Source organism: Salarias fasciatus, chromosome 16, assembly GCF_902148845.1.
Source record: "Salarias fasciatus chromosome 16, fSalaFa1.1, whole genome shotgun sequence".
Lineage (NCBI taxonomy): Eukaryota > Metazoa > Chordata > Actinopteri > Blenniiformes > Blenniidae > Salarias > Salarias fasciatus.
The window spans coordinates 24,486,110-24,501,420 of NC_043760.1; the positions used below are offsets into that span (position 1 = coordinate 24,486,110).

Consider the following 15,311-nt stretch of genomic DNA (forward strand, 5'->3'; position numbering starts at 1 on the left):
AAAATGATTCAGCTGAAATTAATAAAACATTTTTTCTTACAAAGTGGCCATTCAAAACATGATCGTCCCTTCAGGCAGCTTCTTGATATGCATCCAGCTCTCAATGTAACTCACAGCTCTGCTGTCAGGTGATCATCACAAGACCAAGGGTTTAATCCCTCTCCACAAAAGCAAGAACGGAATATAGAGCCAGTCTTAATGTGCATGTAACCAACTGGAACACAACATGATTTGGCTTTAGCTTGTTTCCGCCGTCGTCAAAACTATCACCGAATCTAAATCGAAGACACAACAAAAGAGGACCGTGGCAGAGTGAGATTTCATACCCTTTTGGAGGAACTAACTGGCCGTGATCCCGCCGAGTGTTGATCTACAAACTGATTCGTCACCACCGACTGGAGGAGAGGAAACAGGTGAAATATGATGATTGCGCTGGGTCTGGGGGGGCTTTTCTGTCTCCTCCTGTCCTGCCCTCAGCCGGCGGAGTCTCAGTTTCCTCGGGCTTGCTGCACGGTGGAGGGGATCCAGTCCAAGCAGTGCTGCCCCGCTCTGGGCTCAGACCCCGCCAACGTGTGCGGCTCTCTGTCCGGGAGAGGAATCTGCTCTGCCGTCCGAGTCGACACCAAACCCTGGGGGGGGCCGTACAGGCTGAGAAACGTTGACGACAGGGAGAGATGGCCCACCAAATTCTTCAATCAGACATGCAGATGCATCGGTGAGTCTTAAAAAAAGCAGAATAAAAGGCAGTTTCAGTAATCCGCTGAAGGGGGGGTTAGAGTCAGCAAGATAAAGCGGAGCCAGAGTCATCATCAACGTGAATTCCACCATCATTTAATGTTCGCTTTTTTTATATTCCAGGTAACTTTGCAGGCTATAACTGTGGCCAGTGTAAGTTTGGCTGGACTGGAGCAAACTGTGACCAGAGGAAAGCTCCTGTGGTGCGGAAAAATATTCACTCCTTGACCCCTGAAGAGCTCCAAGAATTCCTGGACGCTCTGGAATTGGCGAAGACCACCGTCCACCCGGACTTTGTCATCGCCACTCAGCACTGGCTGGGACTGCTGGGACCCAACGGCACCGAGCCGCAGATCGCCAACATCTCCATCTATGACTTCTTCGTTTGGCAGCATTACTACTCAGTGAGAGACACTCTTCTAGGTAAATTTGCACCATTCTGACCACAGATATTTAGTCTGGTTAATTGGAATCATTGTTAATAATTGTTATAGTAATACAAGGATTGTGAAAACACAGAAATACGCTTGACATCAACCCTAAACTGCTTTTACAAACATGTTAAGATTAGTGAGCCCCATTTTAATGACAAGTTTATTGTGACTGATATATTTGTGTGGAATTCATCTGAAATACAAGAAATGCAGAAAAGCTTTAAAAATCTATAGCAATGAAATAAACTGCTCTGAGGAAAAGCAGCGCACATTGAGTTGTTAAGATGTGTTAGCCTGCATTGGATAAAAATAAATGTGACACCCATAGACAGCGGGTTTTGTTTTCAATAGTGTTGGGAAATGAAGGATATGCTATTTAATGCACTGGTTATTGTTGTGGTATTTTCTGTCATAATTTGACACTATAGAAGAGAAAACATGCAAAATATACTCGTAATTCTGAGCCAAAAATGTTTTCTGTCATATAGTAAATCCGTCATTACAAGGAAGTGTTCAACTTGTGTTTCATATTTTAGTGAAAAAGTAATAAGAAATACTGTATTATTTATGGCGATGATTTCTGTTTTCGCTATATGAGAAGAAGCTGATCTAACATGAAATCTGCCCGCAGGTCCAGGGCGTCCATTCAAAGCCATTGATTTCTCACACAAAGGTCCAGCATTCATTACCTGGCACAGGTATCATCTCCTGAGCTTTGAAAGAGATCTGCAGGTATGTGAGTTTTTCTGAAGTAATGCATCAGATTCCAAATGTTTTCTCTTGTCCTTCAGGTGTGTGTGTGTGTGTGTGTGTGTGTGTGTGTGTGTGTGTGTGTGTGTGTGTGTGTGTGTTCTCGTATTTCTATCCTTGTTGGGGCCAAATGTCCCCACAAGGATAGCAAAACGTGGAACGACGTGCCTTGTGGGGACCTTTTTCTGGTCCTAAGTAGGAGAAACAGTGTTTTCTTGACCATGTTGTTGTTACCTAAAAAAGTAAAAGTGCAAAAACATTTCTTTAGGGTTAGGCTTTGTTGTGGTGTGGGTTAGGGTTAGGGTAAGGGTCAGAGTTAGGGGCTAGACATGAATGGGAGTCAATGGAAGGTCCCCACAAGAATAGAAATACGAGACTGAGCGTGTGTGTGTGTGTGTGTGTGTGTGTGTGTGTGTGTGTGTGTGTGTGTGTGTGTGTGTGTGTGAAGTAGGGTTAGGGAGTACATTTATTCAGTTTGATGGAGGAATCTTTAGCACTCTTTAAGTGTGATACGCAATACAATAAAGTCTTTGGAGCTATTTATTATGATTTTAAAGCATGGATTGTTGTGGTTGGTATTTCAAGTCAAGGTAAGATCACTGCAAGAAGATTGAGGTTTAAATCCATACAGATGTATTTCTGTTCACTTTACATTTTTCATCTTCTGAATTGTGATTGCACTGAGTTTTTGAAGGATACTTCCATGTTACACTATAACCCCACTGATATATGACCTATCGGCTCTCATTTTCTACTTTGAGTCAATTTTTTCACTTCAATTTTTTGAATTCTTTCTGAAAGCAGCACATAAAAAAATGACATTTGATTGCTGTTTTGCAATCGACCATCTGTGGTTCTTTCTGTCTTAAATGTGATCAGCTTTGAAAAAAGAAACTGCCGGTTGGGAAAATAAAGTGCAATGTGTATGAAAAAGGCTTCTGTCCATCACGACAACACTTTTAAAAAAAGTGTTTGTAGAAAATGGATGTAGAATAGATGAATAAATATGCAGTTTCTTTTATGGTCAGCATGGAGAGCGGAGTTCAGAAACGATGAGTGGAGAGGAAATATTCCAGACTGGGAACAAACTAAAGTCTTCTGTAGCAATCCAGATGTGGCGGCTCCCAAAAACCCACGGTGCTGATCAGATGCTATAAAGTAGCCTAATCAATGACAACAGAATGTATCTTCTCCCTGCAGAGGCTGATTGGCAATGAGAACTTCGCCATCCCGTACTGGAACTTCGCCACAGGCCGGAATGACTGCGACGTGTGCACCGACTCCATGCTGGGCGGCAGGAACCCCGATAATCCCTCTCTGATCAGCGGCCAGTCCAGGTTCTCCAGATGGGGCGTGGTCTGCAACAGGTCAGCGCCGACATGCTGCCGGAAGCAAACACACTTTAGGAAGAGGATTTATTCCCATTTTATTCACTTCAAACTCTTCTTTCTATCCAGTCTGGACGACTACAATCGCCTGGTGACTCTTTGCAACGGGACCAGCGAGGGCTTCATTCAGAGAGGAGTGATGGAGAGAAGCAACGAGTCCCTCCCCAGCATGAGCGACGTCAGAAGCTGTCTTGGAATCAGAGACTTTGACAGCCCTCCTTATTTCACCAACTCCTCCTTCAGCTTTCGGTATTACTCTGAAACTTGGTGCCGCCAGGCTTCTTTTTCATTTAACTTCTTCTGTGATACAAATACTTTGTAGATCTAGAGTTGAAAATATCTTTTTTGACCCACAGGAACGCTCTGGAAGGGTACGACAAGCCAGATGGGGAGCTGGATGAAACAGTGGACAACCTCCACAACCTGGTCCACTCTCTGCTCAACGGAACCAGCTCTCTGTCTCACTCTGCCGCCAACGATCCCATCTTTGTGGTCAGAATCTTCCGTGGTCACCATTTCCTGATCGCCTACGGTGAATGGTTCGGCGGTAAACGGCGTCTCTGCTGCCTCTGGCTCTCAGGTGCTGCATGCGTTCACCGACGCCATTTTTGACGAGTGGATGAGGAGGTTCGTTCCGACCAACTCCACCTTCCCGGACGAGATGGCCCCCATCGGTCACAACAGGGACTACAACATGGTGCCCTTTTTCCCTCCCATCACCAACGAGGAGATTTACGTCACGTCTGAGCAGCTGGGGTATTCCTACGCCATTTCCCTGGACGGTGAGCAAACTCTGAAAGGGATTATGGGAAATGCAGTTTGCACAGACTTGAATTCGACTTTCGTGAGTACAAAGGATTTACAGAGGTCAGATGAGTACGAAGAAATATTTATATTTTCGATTATTTCAGGCATTCAATTCAACTTAGCCACATAAAACATCCATTTTCTCAAACAATAAAATATGTCAAAATTAAAGTATTGCAAATTTGAAACATAAATCTTTCTTTTAACAGAAAAAACTTGGATGCATAGATTCAGATTAACAGACTTTACATCATTCAAAATTATTCACATACTCAGCAGAATGACTTTGTAAGCGTTGATCACATGAAGTAAATTGTACTTAAGCACGAGTTTCATTTACGTGAGATGAAATTAAGTATCTAAATGATAACAGAGAAGTGGGAACTTTCAATTTATTAATTCCTGGTTGGACTAGTCAGGATTCTAAGTATTTAAAAAGTCAATCTAGAGACCAGAATCTGTGTAATCTGCTAACTATGGCCTACAGTTATGTGAATAAGTACTAACACTGAATGAGATACATCATATTAGCCTTTAATTGGGCTAAAATACCATATTTACTGTGACAAATAAAATGAGGCTGAACACTGATTTATTATAACCTGGACTATCTTAAATCTAGAATTTGTTACAATTATGGAAATGTTTGACACATTTGTTGATAAAATGCACTGTACAGTTACAGCATGTGTGTTTTTAAACATACACCTAGTCCAAAAAGTCATATTTAAGCTTCTTTCTTGCCAATAAATTGTGTATCGTAATGGCTTAATTTCAGACACCTATACATGACAGTAGAGTTAGTGTTTTTTTTAGTGGTTGAAATTGGCTTCACCAAAGTCTGTTGATTACATAGAAACAGAAACGTTTAATTTAGCACGGAATAAATTAGTTTCTTCAGCGGTACAAAGGTTTGAGTCCGTATCTCCTCCTGTTCTCCTGTCTGACAGACGTGGACGGCGGACCCTCTGTGTTCGTGCTGGGCTCCACTCTGGGGGGAGTCTTCATCGGCCTCCTGGTGCTTCTCCTTATCTTCGTGCTCTACCTGCGCCAGCGGAGGAACAGAGGCTTTGAGCCGCTGATAAAAGCGGATTTCACCAACAGAAAGTACACAGAGGAGGCCTAGATTTCACCTGTGGTAACGCGACTACCTGAGAGCGACCGAGCAGCAGGAGTTACAACGTTCCGGGCTCGACTGGCAACCAAGTGGAAAATACTAATCCTGTAATTGATTACATTTGTGCTTCTGAAGTATTAAACAGAATTTCAAGTAAGAACAATCATGATGAATGTATACTTTAACCAGTAATGTAACGATCCTCTAGAAAATACCCAAGAGAAGTGTGTCCTCCCTTTTTTTCTGTTGTTTTTACAAAGTTACCACAAGTACAAATCTATTGGAATGTTTTTAATAACAATTTATTCTCAAGAACAGTAACAAAACACAAATGCAATCATCGTAATTGCAGTGAAAAACAGTAAGGCATATGTTGCTCAACTGGTTCTTCATCCTTCAGTTTGAAACTAGATTCCAGACTTTTTTCCTTCACATGGATTTAAATTCATACAGTGATGCAGTACTCGTAAAAAAATGCTCACATGTAAGCTTTTTTTTTTTCTGCACACTCTAGTTTTTTGAAGACTTGTCTGACCACAGCCCACTTTTTATTCTTTTATTGCAAAAATATTCAAAAACTTCAATGATACAAAACATAAAAAGGGCATCCTGTGAAGATCAAAAGTCATAATAAAGAATGCTGTTAAATGAGAAGTTGGACATATTTTCTCCGTTTGTGTCGTTGCAGTGTGGATGCGAATGCACACGTAAATGCAATTTAAAAAAAAAAAAAAAAATGCTGAAGAAATATTCATTTGATACACAGCGGAGGGATAATAAAGAGTAATTCTGCGGATATGTAAGCTTAGCTGGCCTGGTCGGTGATGAACCTGACGGGCTCTCAGAACAGTGGATGTACATACAGGCTGGTTTTGTCCGCCCCCCTCAGCACTGCCAGGCCTCTCACATTCTCTATAAGTACGCTCTACTGAGGAGCTCCGCTCAAGCATTCAGCCCTGTCCGGTCTCCACAGATTCTCATTTCACAGGTGACTGTGGTCGGCTTCAAGCCTGTCTGTGCCGCAGACATAACCATTCAAGCTTTCCAGATAAATTTAGGGGCCCTTTCTTTGCATTTCTAGTAACCACTGTGTGGTTTTTTTTTTTTGCTACTCCTCGTCCCTATTAATTCCTCCACTTTCTGCAATTGTGGTATTATGATTTTTTTTTTTTTCCCTTAAATATAATTTCAGTTTCGCTATATTAATTTGGATTCAACGGTGCTCGTTTCAATGATAGTTATCCACACAGAGGACAGGCTTTGGTTATTCAATCACATGCAAAATTAGCAAACACAGCTCCTATTTAAGCGATTCCAGGATTTATGAAACATCAAAAATACATTTTGCAAATATTTGTCCACCATTCTGGGCATACATTAGAAAACAATATAGGACCAAATTACTGTAAATTAATACAGAGATTACAGCAGCACACGACTTGCTTCAGTGATATTAATTTGGTATTAAATGGATGTGCTTCACCTTTTAAATGTGCATGCCTCTTTAAGGATAATAAATGGGACGCAACCCCGAAGTAATCTGCATGACCTTTCCTTATAATACCAGACAAATAAATCTGTAAAGCACAGCAACACTTATTTATCTGAGGTTGTGCTGAGTTATTGTCTTATTTTGCGCTGATGCTGCAGAGTGGTTATGTAGAAACCCAAACTGTAATCACTTCAGATGAAGAAAACAGTTTAAATCTGAAAAATGTGTATAAGATCTTGTGTATTTAGCCTCATCTGACAGGGAAATATTGATTTGGCATCGAGATGTAGACCCTGTAACTCCAGGAACCAGGACTGCTCTGAGAGAATAACTGTACAGATGCATATCAAACAAATTAGAATATCATTAAGAAGCTATCAGTATCAGAAAATATTCTTTGACATTCAATATACACATATAATTTAGATTTTGTATTACTAATAACCCAAGATCATATTGAACACATTTTAAAAAGAAGCTTGAAATGTCTCCATTTGTGTATGATACATTTGAAAATGCATAAATGTATCAGTTTCAATGCATTTATGGAAAGAAAAAAAGCTTTTTTATTCCAGTTCTTTGAGATGCACCTGTACATTGAAGGGACTTTCATTCTTTTTGAATGAATGCACCGTTATAATTCTGTTCAGGCAGTCGAAACCAAGCCAGGAAAACCTGCATGAAGACATGCCGAAAACAAAACTGTTGCAGGGTAAACTTTTATGCATAAGTAAGTCTTTGTGCAGATTTCATGACCAATGACAGACGTAGTGCAGTTTGAATCCTAGATGATTGAAAATATTGGCAAACATAGAAAAAAACAATTTAGAAGTGGCATTTGATCTAAAATGAAACAATATAACATCAGATGTTTTATGATTCAGGTCATTAATCAATACATGGCACATGAGCTGATGAAAGTGGAGCGAGCGTTCAATCTCAGCTGAAGGTGAAAAACCACACTCCTCAATTTTCTCTCACTTAGATCATCAGGATTTCTTTTAAAATAAAATGACTTTTTTTTTTTTTATTCCTTTCAGGAGCATCAAATAGCCACATTCTCAACATTTTCCAACACACAAACATTTTTGCATTTCAAAAATCAAAAACAATCAAAGTGCGTGTTATATTTTCCACATGGAGACCTACATTAATACCGGCCATATGTGCAAGAAATAGATAGATCTTTTTTTTCTTTTTTTTTTTAAATCTCTGAAGCAGAGTTCGTTGGGTCAGCATTAGTGCTCGGTGGAGAAGAGATGCTGTAAAAAAAAGTCAGAGGATGGCACTGCACGATCTTTGGGAAAGTGGGAAATCATGATGTATGACTGCTCTCCTTTTCAGAGCAGACTCCTCTCGCCACGAGGCCAGCAGCCTGGATGCTGTCTGCTTGACTGTAGCTCCAATCTGCCAGAATACAAAAAACTGCAAAGAAGGGGAAAAAAACCAAAAAAAAAAAAAAAACAAACCCTGCTGTCCATGTTTAGCCCGTTCCTCCAGCATTATCTCCATTGTCGGTGAAGTGCCAGGGCAGAGAGGGCCAGCATGGTTGGCAGGGCTACAGACGGTGCGCAGAGCGGGGCCGAGCCCTGCACAGGCCCGCTCCGGTCGGCTCTCACCACCGGGGTCTCTGTGGCGCCACTGTCCGTGTACGTGGGGCAGACCTCCGTGCAGCCGCTGCCACTGCCCGAGCCACTGCCTTCATCGCCTGCAATACCAGAACGGAACAGGAGCCAGGGTGAGCACGGCTCAGCAGCACCGGCTCAACCGGGCTGCAGAACTTCAAACTTCTTTTACACAGAAATTTAAACTTTATCCAACTGTATGAGGAACAGGTTAAAAAAAAAAGGACGATGATTATTTGAAAACTGTCATAAGAAACCTCTCCTTCGCATTTTTATAGACTTGGCAACTACCTGGTTCACACTGTAAATGACAAATGGAAGTTATATAGTGCACTTTGCTGCTTGAGCAGGCTCAATAAGCTTTACACCATCAGTCATATTCACTCATTCAAACACACACACACACACACACACACACACACACACACACACACACACACACACACACACACACACACACACACACACACACACACACATACACACACGGATTAAACCATTAACATCAGAACGGAAGGACCAGGCTCCACACAGGGAAAAATATACGATATACAGAGCTAAATAACTAAAAATTTGAATAACATATGAAAAGCTTGATTGTGAAGTACATCAACAATGGTGTAAATTTGTTTAATAAAAAAGCCATACTAGAAATTAGAGAGGGATGACAAAAAGAGTAATAATAACCAATAGTTATTAATAAATCTATAGTCAACGGTTAAATATTTTCAATACAGTTGGTAAAACTTTGAATGCTGTCTTTTACAGGAGGATGTCACGGCTGACATTATTACAAGATAAATACAGTATGTCTGTAATGAGACAAATAGACAAATATAATTATGATTTAAAAAAAAGTTTGTCTCTTAAATCTAAGCAAAGTGAAATTCTTCTTTACTGATGTTCATGATGAGTATATGTAAACATAAACTTTCATCATATTTTGGGTTATTCATGTTTGATAGTTAATATCTCTGGTAACAGATCTAAATCAATCAAAAATAATGCAAGACTACTTCGCTGTTTGAGCACGATTTATTTTCACTGATGAAGACCAGAACTGCACTGACTTTTTATTGCAAACCGCTGATGTTAGATATTGGCATCTCCGCTGCCTTCTGCAGCTTTCCTGCTGCTGATCACCGCTGCCTCAAGGTTCGGCAGCATTTCAAAGAAGACAGATTATCAAGATGAGTGACAAGCAGCTGGAGCATGAACCTGACCGAACAGGGTGGGGAGGGCGGCGCTAAGAAACAAGCAAACTACTCCTTCTGATCTACGTTAAAAAAAAGAACAATCACATTTGTGTACATGGGAGTATTGTTGAAAATCTTACTTGAGTCTTGAAAGTAGATATCGTTGCCATTGTAAGCGTTTTTCAGCTTGTTGGTCATCACCCTCAGAGCCATGATCTGCTGCCGGATGAAGGTGTCGGGGCGTGTGATGTCCACCTGCACCTCGGGGTTGTTCACCTGGTTGGTGAGGCCGTCCTTCTGCACTTCCGGAAAGTACCTGCATAATAAATGTTTCTGCTTTTATTGAGGAGTTTTATTTTGAACATCCATAAAACATGATACAAAAGGGTAAAATGTGAACGATCCGACACCCTTCTGATTGAAAAGCTTCTTCTTCTGTGTTGTTTTCATCAATGAAAAATGCTAAGTAATACATTTGTGTAGTAATAAAAATCAATTTTAACTCTCTAACCAAACTATTGCTCGGTCTGTACTTCCCCAAAATCTAATTTTTTTAATATTTTATACAGAAGAAACACAATCCATTTAGTTGTAAACTGGTCGCTTCAAAAAGCAGAGGACTCTCACAAAACGCTCTTTGTTGACACATGGGAGCCGACCGAAGGCGAAGAGGTCGGCGGCCTGCTCTAATGACTTCCCGTTCTCTTGAGGTTTGCCTGGAGGGCTGCGGAAAACCTCAGCGAGGTTACACCATGTTCTCAAAATTAACATCTGAACAAATCATACGGGGCAACGCTCCGACACACTTCTGGGAAAAAAAAACAAAAAAAAAAAAACACGTCAGCCGGCCGCATTCCAGTCCGATAAATAAGCAGCAGGCTGTCATGTGAGAGCGGACCACCAATCATCTGACACTCCAGCTTTTGTTTCCTGTAATCCCAGGTCACCTCGGTTAACGTACACCTCCAGAGTGAAAACTCAGATACCTCGGACTGATTTCACTCTGAGCATTGTTTCTGCTTTTTTTTTATATATATACATATATATACATATATATATATATATATATATATATATATATATATATATATAAGCAGTGGATAAAATTATTGAGGAAACGTGAATGAAAGTGACTTTGACCTCAGAAGTTACTACAGAAACACTCAACTGGATATTTTCCTTCACAAATTAAATTAGTTCTTTTTAAATTCCAGATGGCACATTAAATCAGAAAAAAAAAATGTGCAAAAAGAGCTCAGAGCTGATCAAACTATGTAAGTAGTTCAAAGGTTGAACGAAGAAGAAAGAGACGCCGTCCCGCTGGATGAATCACAAAATATGCGAATCTCACACACACACACACACACACACACACACACACACACAGAGCAGAGTTTAAGTCAGTTAAAGTAAGTAATCTGATTCCTAATGCGAGGATTAGACTGCTTAGCGTGGGGCGAGCTGCGCAGACTTTGGACTTGTGGGTAACTGTTTGTGTCAGGCCGCGCTCGCCCCGCTGGCCTTACCTGCCCTTGGTGTGGCCGTTCCAGCAGTCCTCGTCGCTGGCATTTCCAGCGGTCACTCTGTCCTCCACACACATCGCCTCGGGCAGGTCCGACCAGAATTTCTTAGACAGCTTTAGCTTTTCTTTAATGTCGATCACCTGAACAAAGAAAAACACCGCCGGTGAACAGATGCAGCATATAGATCCGCCTCCTGGGTAACAGCAGCAGGTATCAACAGTAGGTACATGAGTGAATGCTGCACCGGCTGAATGAATAATCTTGTCTGGAGCGTAATGCAAACAGGCATGCAAGTCGTAAGTAAGCACGGTTAATCTCCCTAAACGGTAATGTAGGTGAGCGAAGCTCTGATGTTGCACTACATCAAATATTTAATCCCGATTCTTGTTCCTTCAGATGAGAGACGAAACGCAAATCCAGTTTCCTCCGAGACAGAAATCGAGGATGTAAAAATCTCAATCAACATTTACATAACGCGGAGTTACTTTGCTGGAGAATTATATCGAAAGAAACATTTAGAAAAAAAAACAAACAGAAACCAAAGAAACGGGCATAAAATATAAAAGTATGAAGATTATTATTTATTAGTTGCTACAGATTTCCTGTTTTGTCCCCTTGAGATCAAACCAGGTCGCGTGTCGCTGATCCCTCTACACTCATTCTCCATGTTCAGGCTGCAGGTTGCTGGAAACTGTCCAGTGGGATCAGCAATGTTATCATTTCGCCAAACCCTTGTAGAGTCAACACTGAGAGACGTCTAACCACAAAACCATTCATATTCAGATGCACAACTTAGCAAGTTCATCACAAAAACTGCTGAGGAGAAGTAACTACAAAGTAAAATTTGGAATTAACCGGCCGTGTTCTTTTCTCCAACGCACCACACCAGTGTGCTGTGTACAATTTGTTTGAAGCATTGATTTTCTCTGTGTATAATGTTGCTTACAGTGATCCTGAAAAGCCTTTTGCCTCCACACTCTCTGATTTCTTTATTTACACCCCCGCGCTCAAAGTACACCAGCACCTCACGAATTAAAGTGCTCTTAAAAGAAAAATAAGCAGTGAATCACGCCCTTGATATTCCTGACATGTATATATAAAATGATTTAGGATTGATGTCAAGTTAATTATGTGCTAACTGTGTGTAGCTTCACTTTTTTTTAAGCCTCCAGATGCATCTCATTTGTAGAACCATCATAAAACATGTTGCCGCATCGAATCAAAAGAAGTATAAATCTCGGAATTAAACCCCGAGACATCTTTACTTCTGGACTCCAACTAAATGATTTAGAGCTAATTCCCCTTCTATATAGACTATCAATAGTTGACATCATAAAAAGTAAAACCATTGCAGGCTCGCAGCAATAATTTCAACTTGAATGTCAGACTGAAATGCTCCTTTGCATCCCGGCCATGTGACAAAGTCAGATATCGTTTCCTGACTTGAGCCTGTTGAACTCCAATCTTTCATCAAACACACAGAATTTGACATATTTCAGTGAAGCTGAAGGAAAGCCTGATAGCAGCAGGTTGGCCCCATTATCTTTTTCCGTCTGACTTGCTGTTGGCTTACGTGAAATTGTAGTGAACCTGAGCAGAACATGAAAGGTGCTGTACTGCCTGTGTGACGCTGCTGTAGGCCTCGACACCGCTTTTGATGTGTTAATCCTGTCACACTGATGCCAAAGCACTTCAGCAGCTCTGATACTGCCCAGAGGGTCAAGGCTGCACTCAATACAAGAGATTGACTGGCAATGTTTGACTAAACCTCATACATTAAGTTTAGTTTAACAAGTGAAAGATTCTCAGTTTTTTTTTTTTTTTTTTTTTCCCCTGGATCTGCTGGCAAAGTCAGACCTGTGAAAAGTGTGATTTAAACTGAGAATTACTCACATTCTAGCAATGCAAACATTTGATTAGCGGCCTTCGTCGGACGTGTTCTTGCCACGTCGAACGCAGCAAATGAAAATATACGCTGTTTACTCGGAGCGGGTTTTTGAGCAGGCGGCTGGAACAAGAAGGTTCAGGAGAATCACTGACACACAAAGTTGTCATAAACCAGGTAATCATTAAAAAAAAAGAGTGTTAAGCTGCTTCACCCAGCCGCAGGGAAAACACATTGATCAGCAAATGAATGGAGAATACTGAACAGAAAACAACAAAAGGAAAAAAACACACTTCAGAGTAGTTAAAAAATGAAATAAATAGAAAATCTCCTGATATTGGAAAATGACATTTAAAAAATGAGTGGAAACACCGAGTTTAGGAATAAGGACAGTTTGTATAAAAAAATTGACCTTTTTTTCCATTTTCTGTAAGACATTTACAAAAACCTCCTCACAGCCACGATGTACACAAGTCAGCCATCAGAATAATACAGAATGCTGTGTGTAGGCCTGTCACCATGACACATTTTGCTGGACGATTAATTGTCCCAGAATTTATTGCGATAAACGCTAATATTGTAATAAATATATAAATTATAATTAATGTAACACTCAACATTACGCTACGGAGCCGAAATGAGTCAGTATGAGACGTTCCTAGTGTCTTTGGAAAATGTAAATTTATCGCGCCTGCCAAACTTACCGACCTCATTTTTTCTTATCGTGCGATTAATTGATTTATTGACTATCATGACAGGCCTTGCTGTGTGCAAGAAACAAACTAATATGTTTTTTTAGGGAAAATTTTAAAAATGCATTTAAAAAAACAATCATCCCTGTTTTGTGGCGGGGAACAGATGTTTGAGGAGCAATAAAAGTGTTGTTTGTACGACCAAAAATAAAGTTTCCCCATAATAATGTTTTGGGTGGATTTGTGCTTTGCACAGGGGTTTAAAGAAAATTCAATTTAAAATGTTTTATAAACAGGAACAAAAGCTGTTTTGGGTATATATTCAGCATAAAAAGGTTAAATTTTCAGACTGTAAATAATTCAGTAAAATGAATGAATGAATGAATGTAAAAATGATTATTGATCACAATATAATTATCAACATTATATTTTCAGCTTAGTTTTGTTCCAACACAGTTTAAAGCCTCAATTTAAAATGTATTCATTCATTCACTCTTACTACTTGTACAGTTTGAAAATCAAAAGTTGTTACTGAAATATGAAATCAATGTTTAACATATCTGGATTGATCCGTTCAAGAAAGAAAAATCCTGTTTACACTGCGATTGGTTTATAATATTAACTGACGTAGTTTAACTGTTAAACGCTTCAATGCTCATCTGAGGAATCAGGTTTAAAACGTATGAGAATTTAACTGAATGCCTGTGACTGAAAATATAATTCAGTGTGGATTAAAGGTAAATATATAAAAGATAAACTATACAAGGTATATAAGGTGGATTTTTAGAAGAAAGCTCTCAATTGAACATTGAGGTTTTTCTTTTTTTTTTGTTTTAACTTGTACTTGCATATACCACAAACTTGAATGCAAATTTTCAGGACTTTCTTCGAACTATTCATATCCCTGAGAGAGAGAGAGAGAGAGAGAGAGAGAGAGAGAGAGAGAGAGAGAGAGAGAGAGAGAGAGAGAGAGAGAGAGAGAGAGAAAAAAAATTCAGGCTCAAAAACAACCCTGCATGCAACCAACGCAGCTGCACACTAGATGGCACTATGTCTTTGAGAAACGTGGACGTGAAAGTCAGCAGAAGCACAAGAGAGGAGGGATGGAAGACAAGAGATACATTTCAAATTAAACTCACTATTTATTTTTTTTTTTCTAAAAAACATCAGAATTCATCTCCATGTGGCTGAAACACAGATGGGGTGCATGACATGGAAACAGATGTGCTGGAAGTCTCTGACGGAGCCGAACACTTCGCTGTGCTGGTGGCGTGCGCGAGAGCGCCGAGGAGGAGATTGTTATTATAATCAGCCTCAGATTGCTGACAGCGCTGACATTCTCATTAAACTTGCAATGCAGATCACAGACACAACACCTCCGCCCGCCTTGCCTCGCACGGGGACATTACGTTGTGTTTGTTTGCAGTGACACTAACAAATGACTGTTATCATGTTCTGCAACAGCTATTTCACTTCCTGATGACATTCCTGGTGGTTTTAGTGTGAAACACCTATAGATAAGACCTGCTGAGGCAGACACAAAACTTTCACTCTAAAAAAAACAAAGAAAAGACTGTCATTTTTATTTTATGTTCTTCTCCATGGGATTTCAATAACATGTAAACTTTTGAACCATATTAATCACCGGCAAGGAAAATCTTAAACTG

The 15,311-nt window shown here is 40.2% G+C and overlaps 2 protein-coding genes across 2 annotated transcripts in view; one reads left to right on the forward strand and one right to left on the reverse strand.

Moving 5' to 3' along the window:
- Positions 1 to 234: 234 nt before the first annotated feature.
- dct (dopachrome tautomerase) lies at positions 235 to 5,265 on the forward strand. The gene is made up of 8 exons (XM_030112101.1): positions 235 to 715; positions 859 to 1,158; positions 1,801 to 1,901; positions 3,120 to 3,286; positions 3,377 to 3,553; positions 3,661 to 3,799; positions 3,888 to 4,089; positions 5,065 to 5,265. The coding sequence occupies exons 1-8, from the start codon at positions 421 to 423 to the stop codon at positions 5,238 to 5,240; spliced, it is 1,557 nt and encodes a 518-aa protein (XP_029967961.1). The 5' UTR covers positions 235 to 420; the 3' UTR covers positions 5,241 to 5,265.
- A 997-nt stretch (positions 5,266 to 6,262) lies between these two features.
- Positions 6,263 to 15,311, reverse strand: part of gpc6b (glypican 6b) — an 82,996-nt gene continuing 73,947 nt past the window's right edge. Inside the window, exons 7-9 of the mRNA XM_030112100.1 lie at positions 11,071 to 11,207; positions 9,685 to 9,860; positions 6,263 to 8,431 (exon numbers count right to left, since the gene is read on the reverse strand). Of these exons, the coding sequence (XP_029967960.1) occupies positions 8,226 to 8,431; positions 9,685 to 9,860; positions 11,071 to 11,207 (519 nt within the window). The 3' untranslated portion in view covers positions 6,263 to 8,225. The remainder of the gene's footprint in view (positions 8,432 to 9,684; positions 9,861 to 11,070; positions 11,208 to 15,311) is intronic.

Bases quoted from the DNA above. Each gene is read 5' to 3' on its own strand.
- dct (XM_030112101.1), top strand. From the start codon at position 421: ATGATGATTGCGCTGGGTCTGGGGGGGCTTTTCTGTCTCCTCCTGTCC. The intron at 716-858 runs GTGAGTCTTAAA...TTTATATTCCAG, and splicing joins TCAGACATGCAGATGCATCG to GTAACTTTGCAGGCTATAAC. The intron at 3,287-3,376 runs GTCAGCGCCGAC...CTTTCTATCCAG, and splicing joins TGGGGCGTGGTCTGCAACAG to TCTGGACGACTACAATCGCC.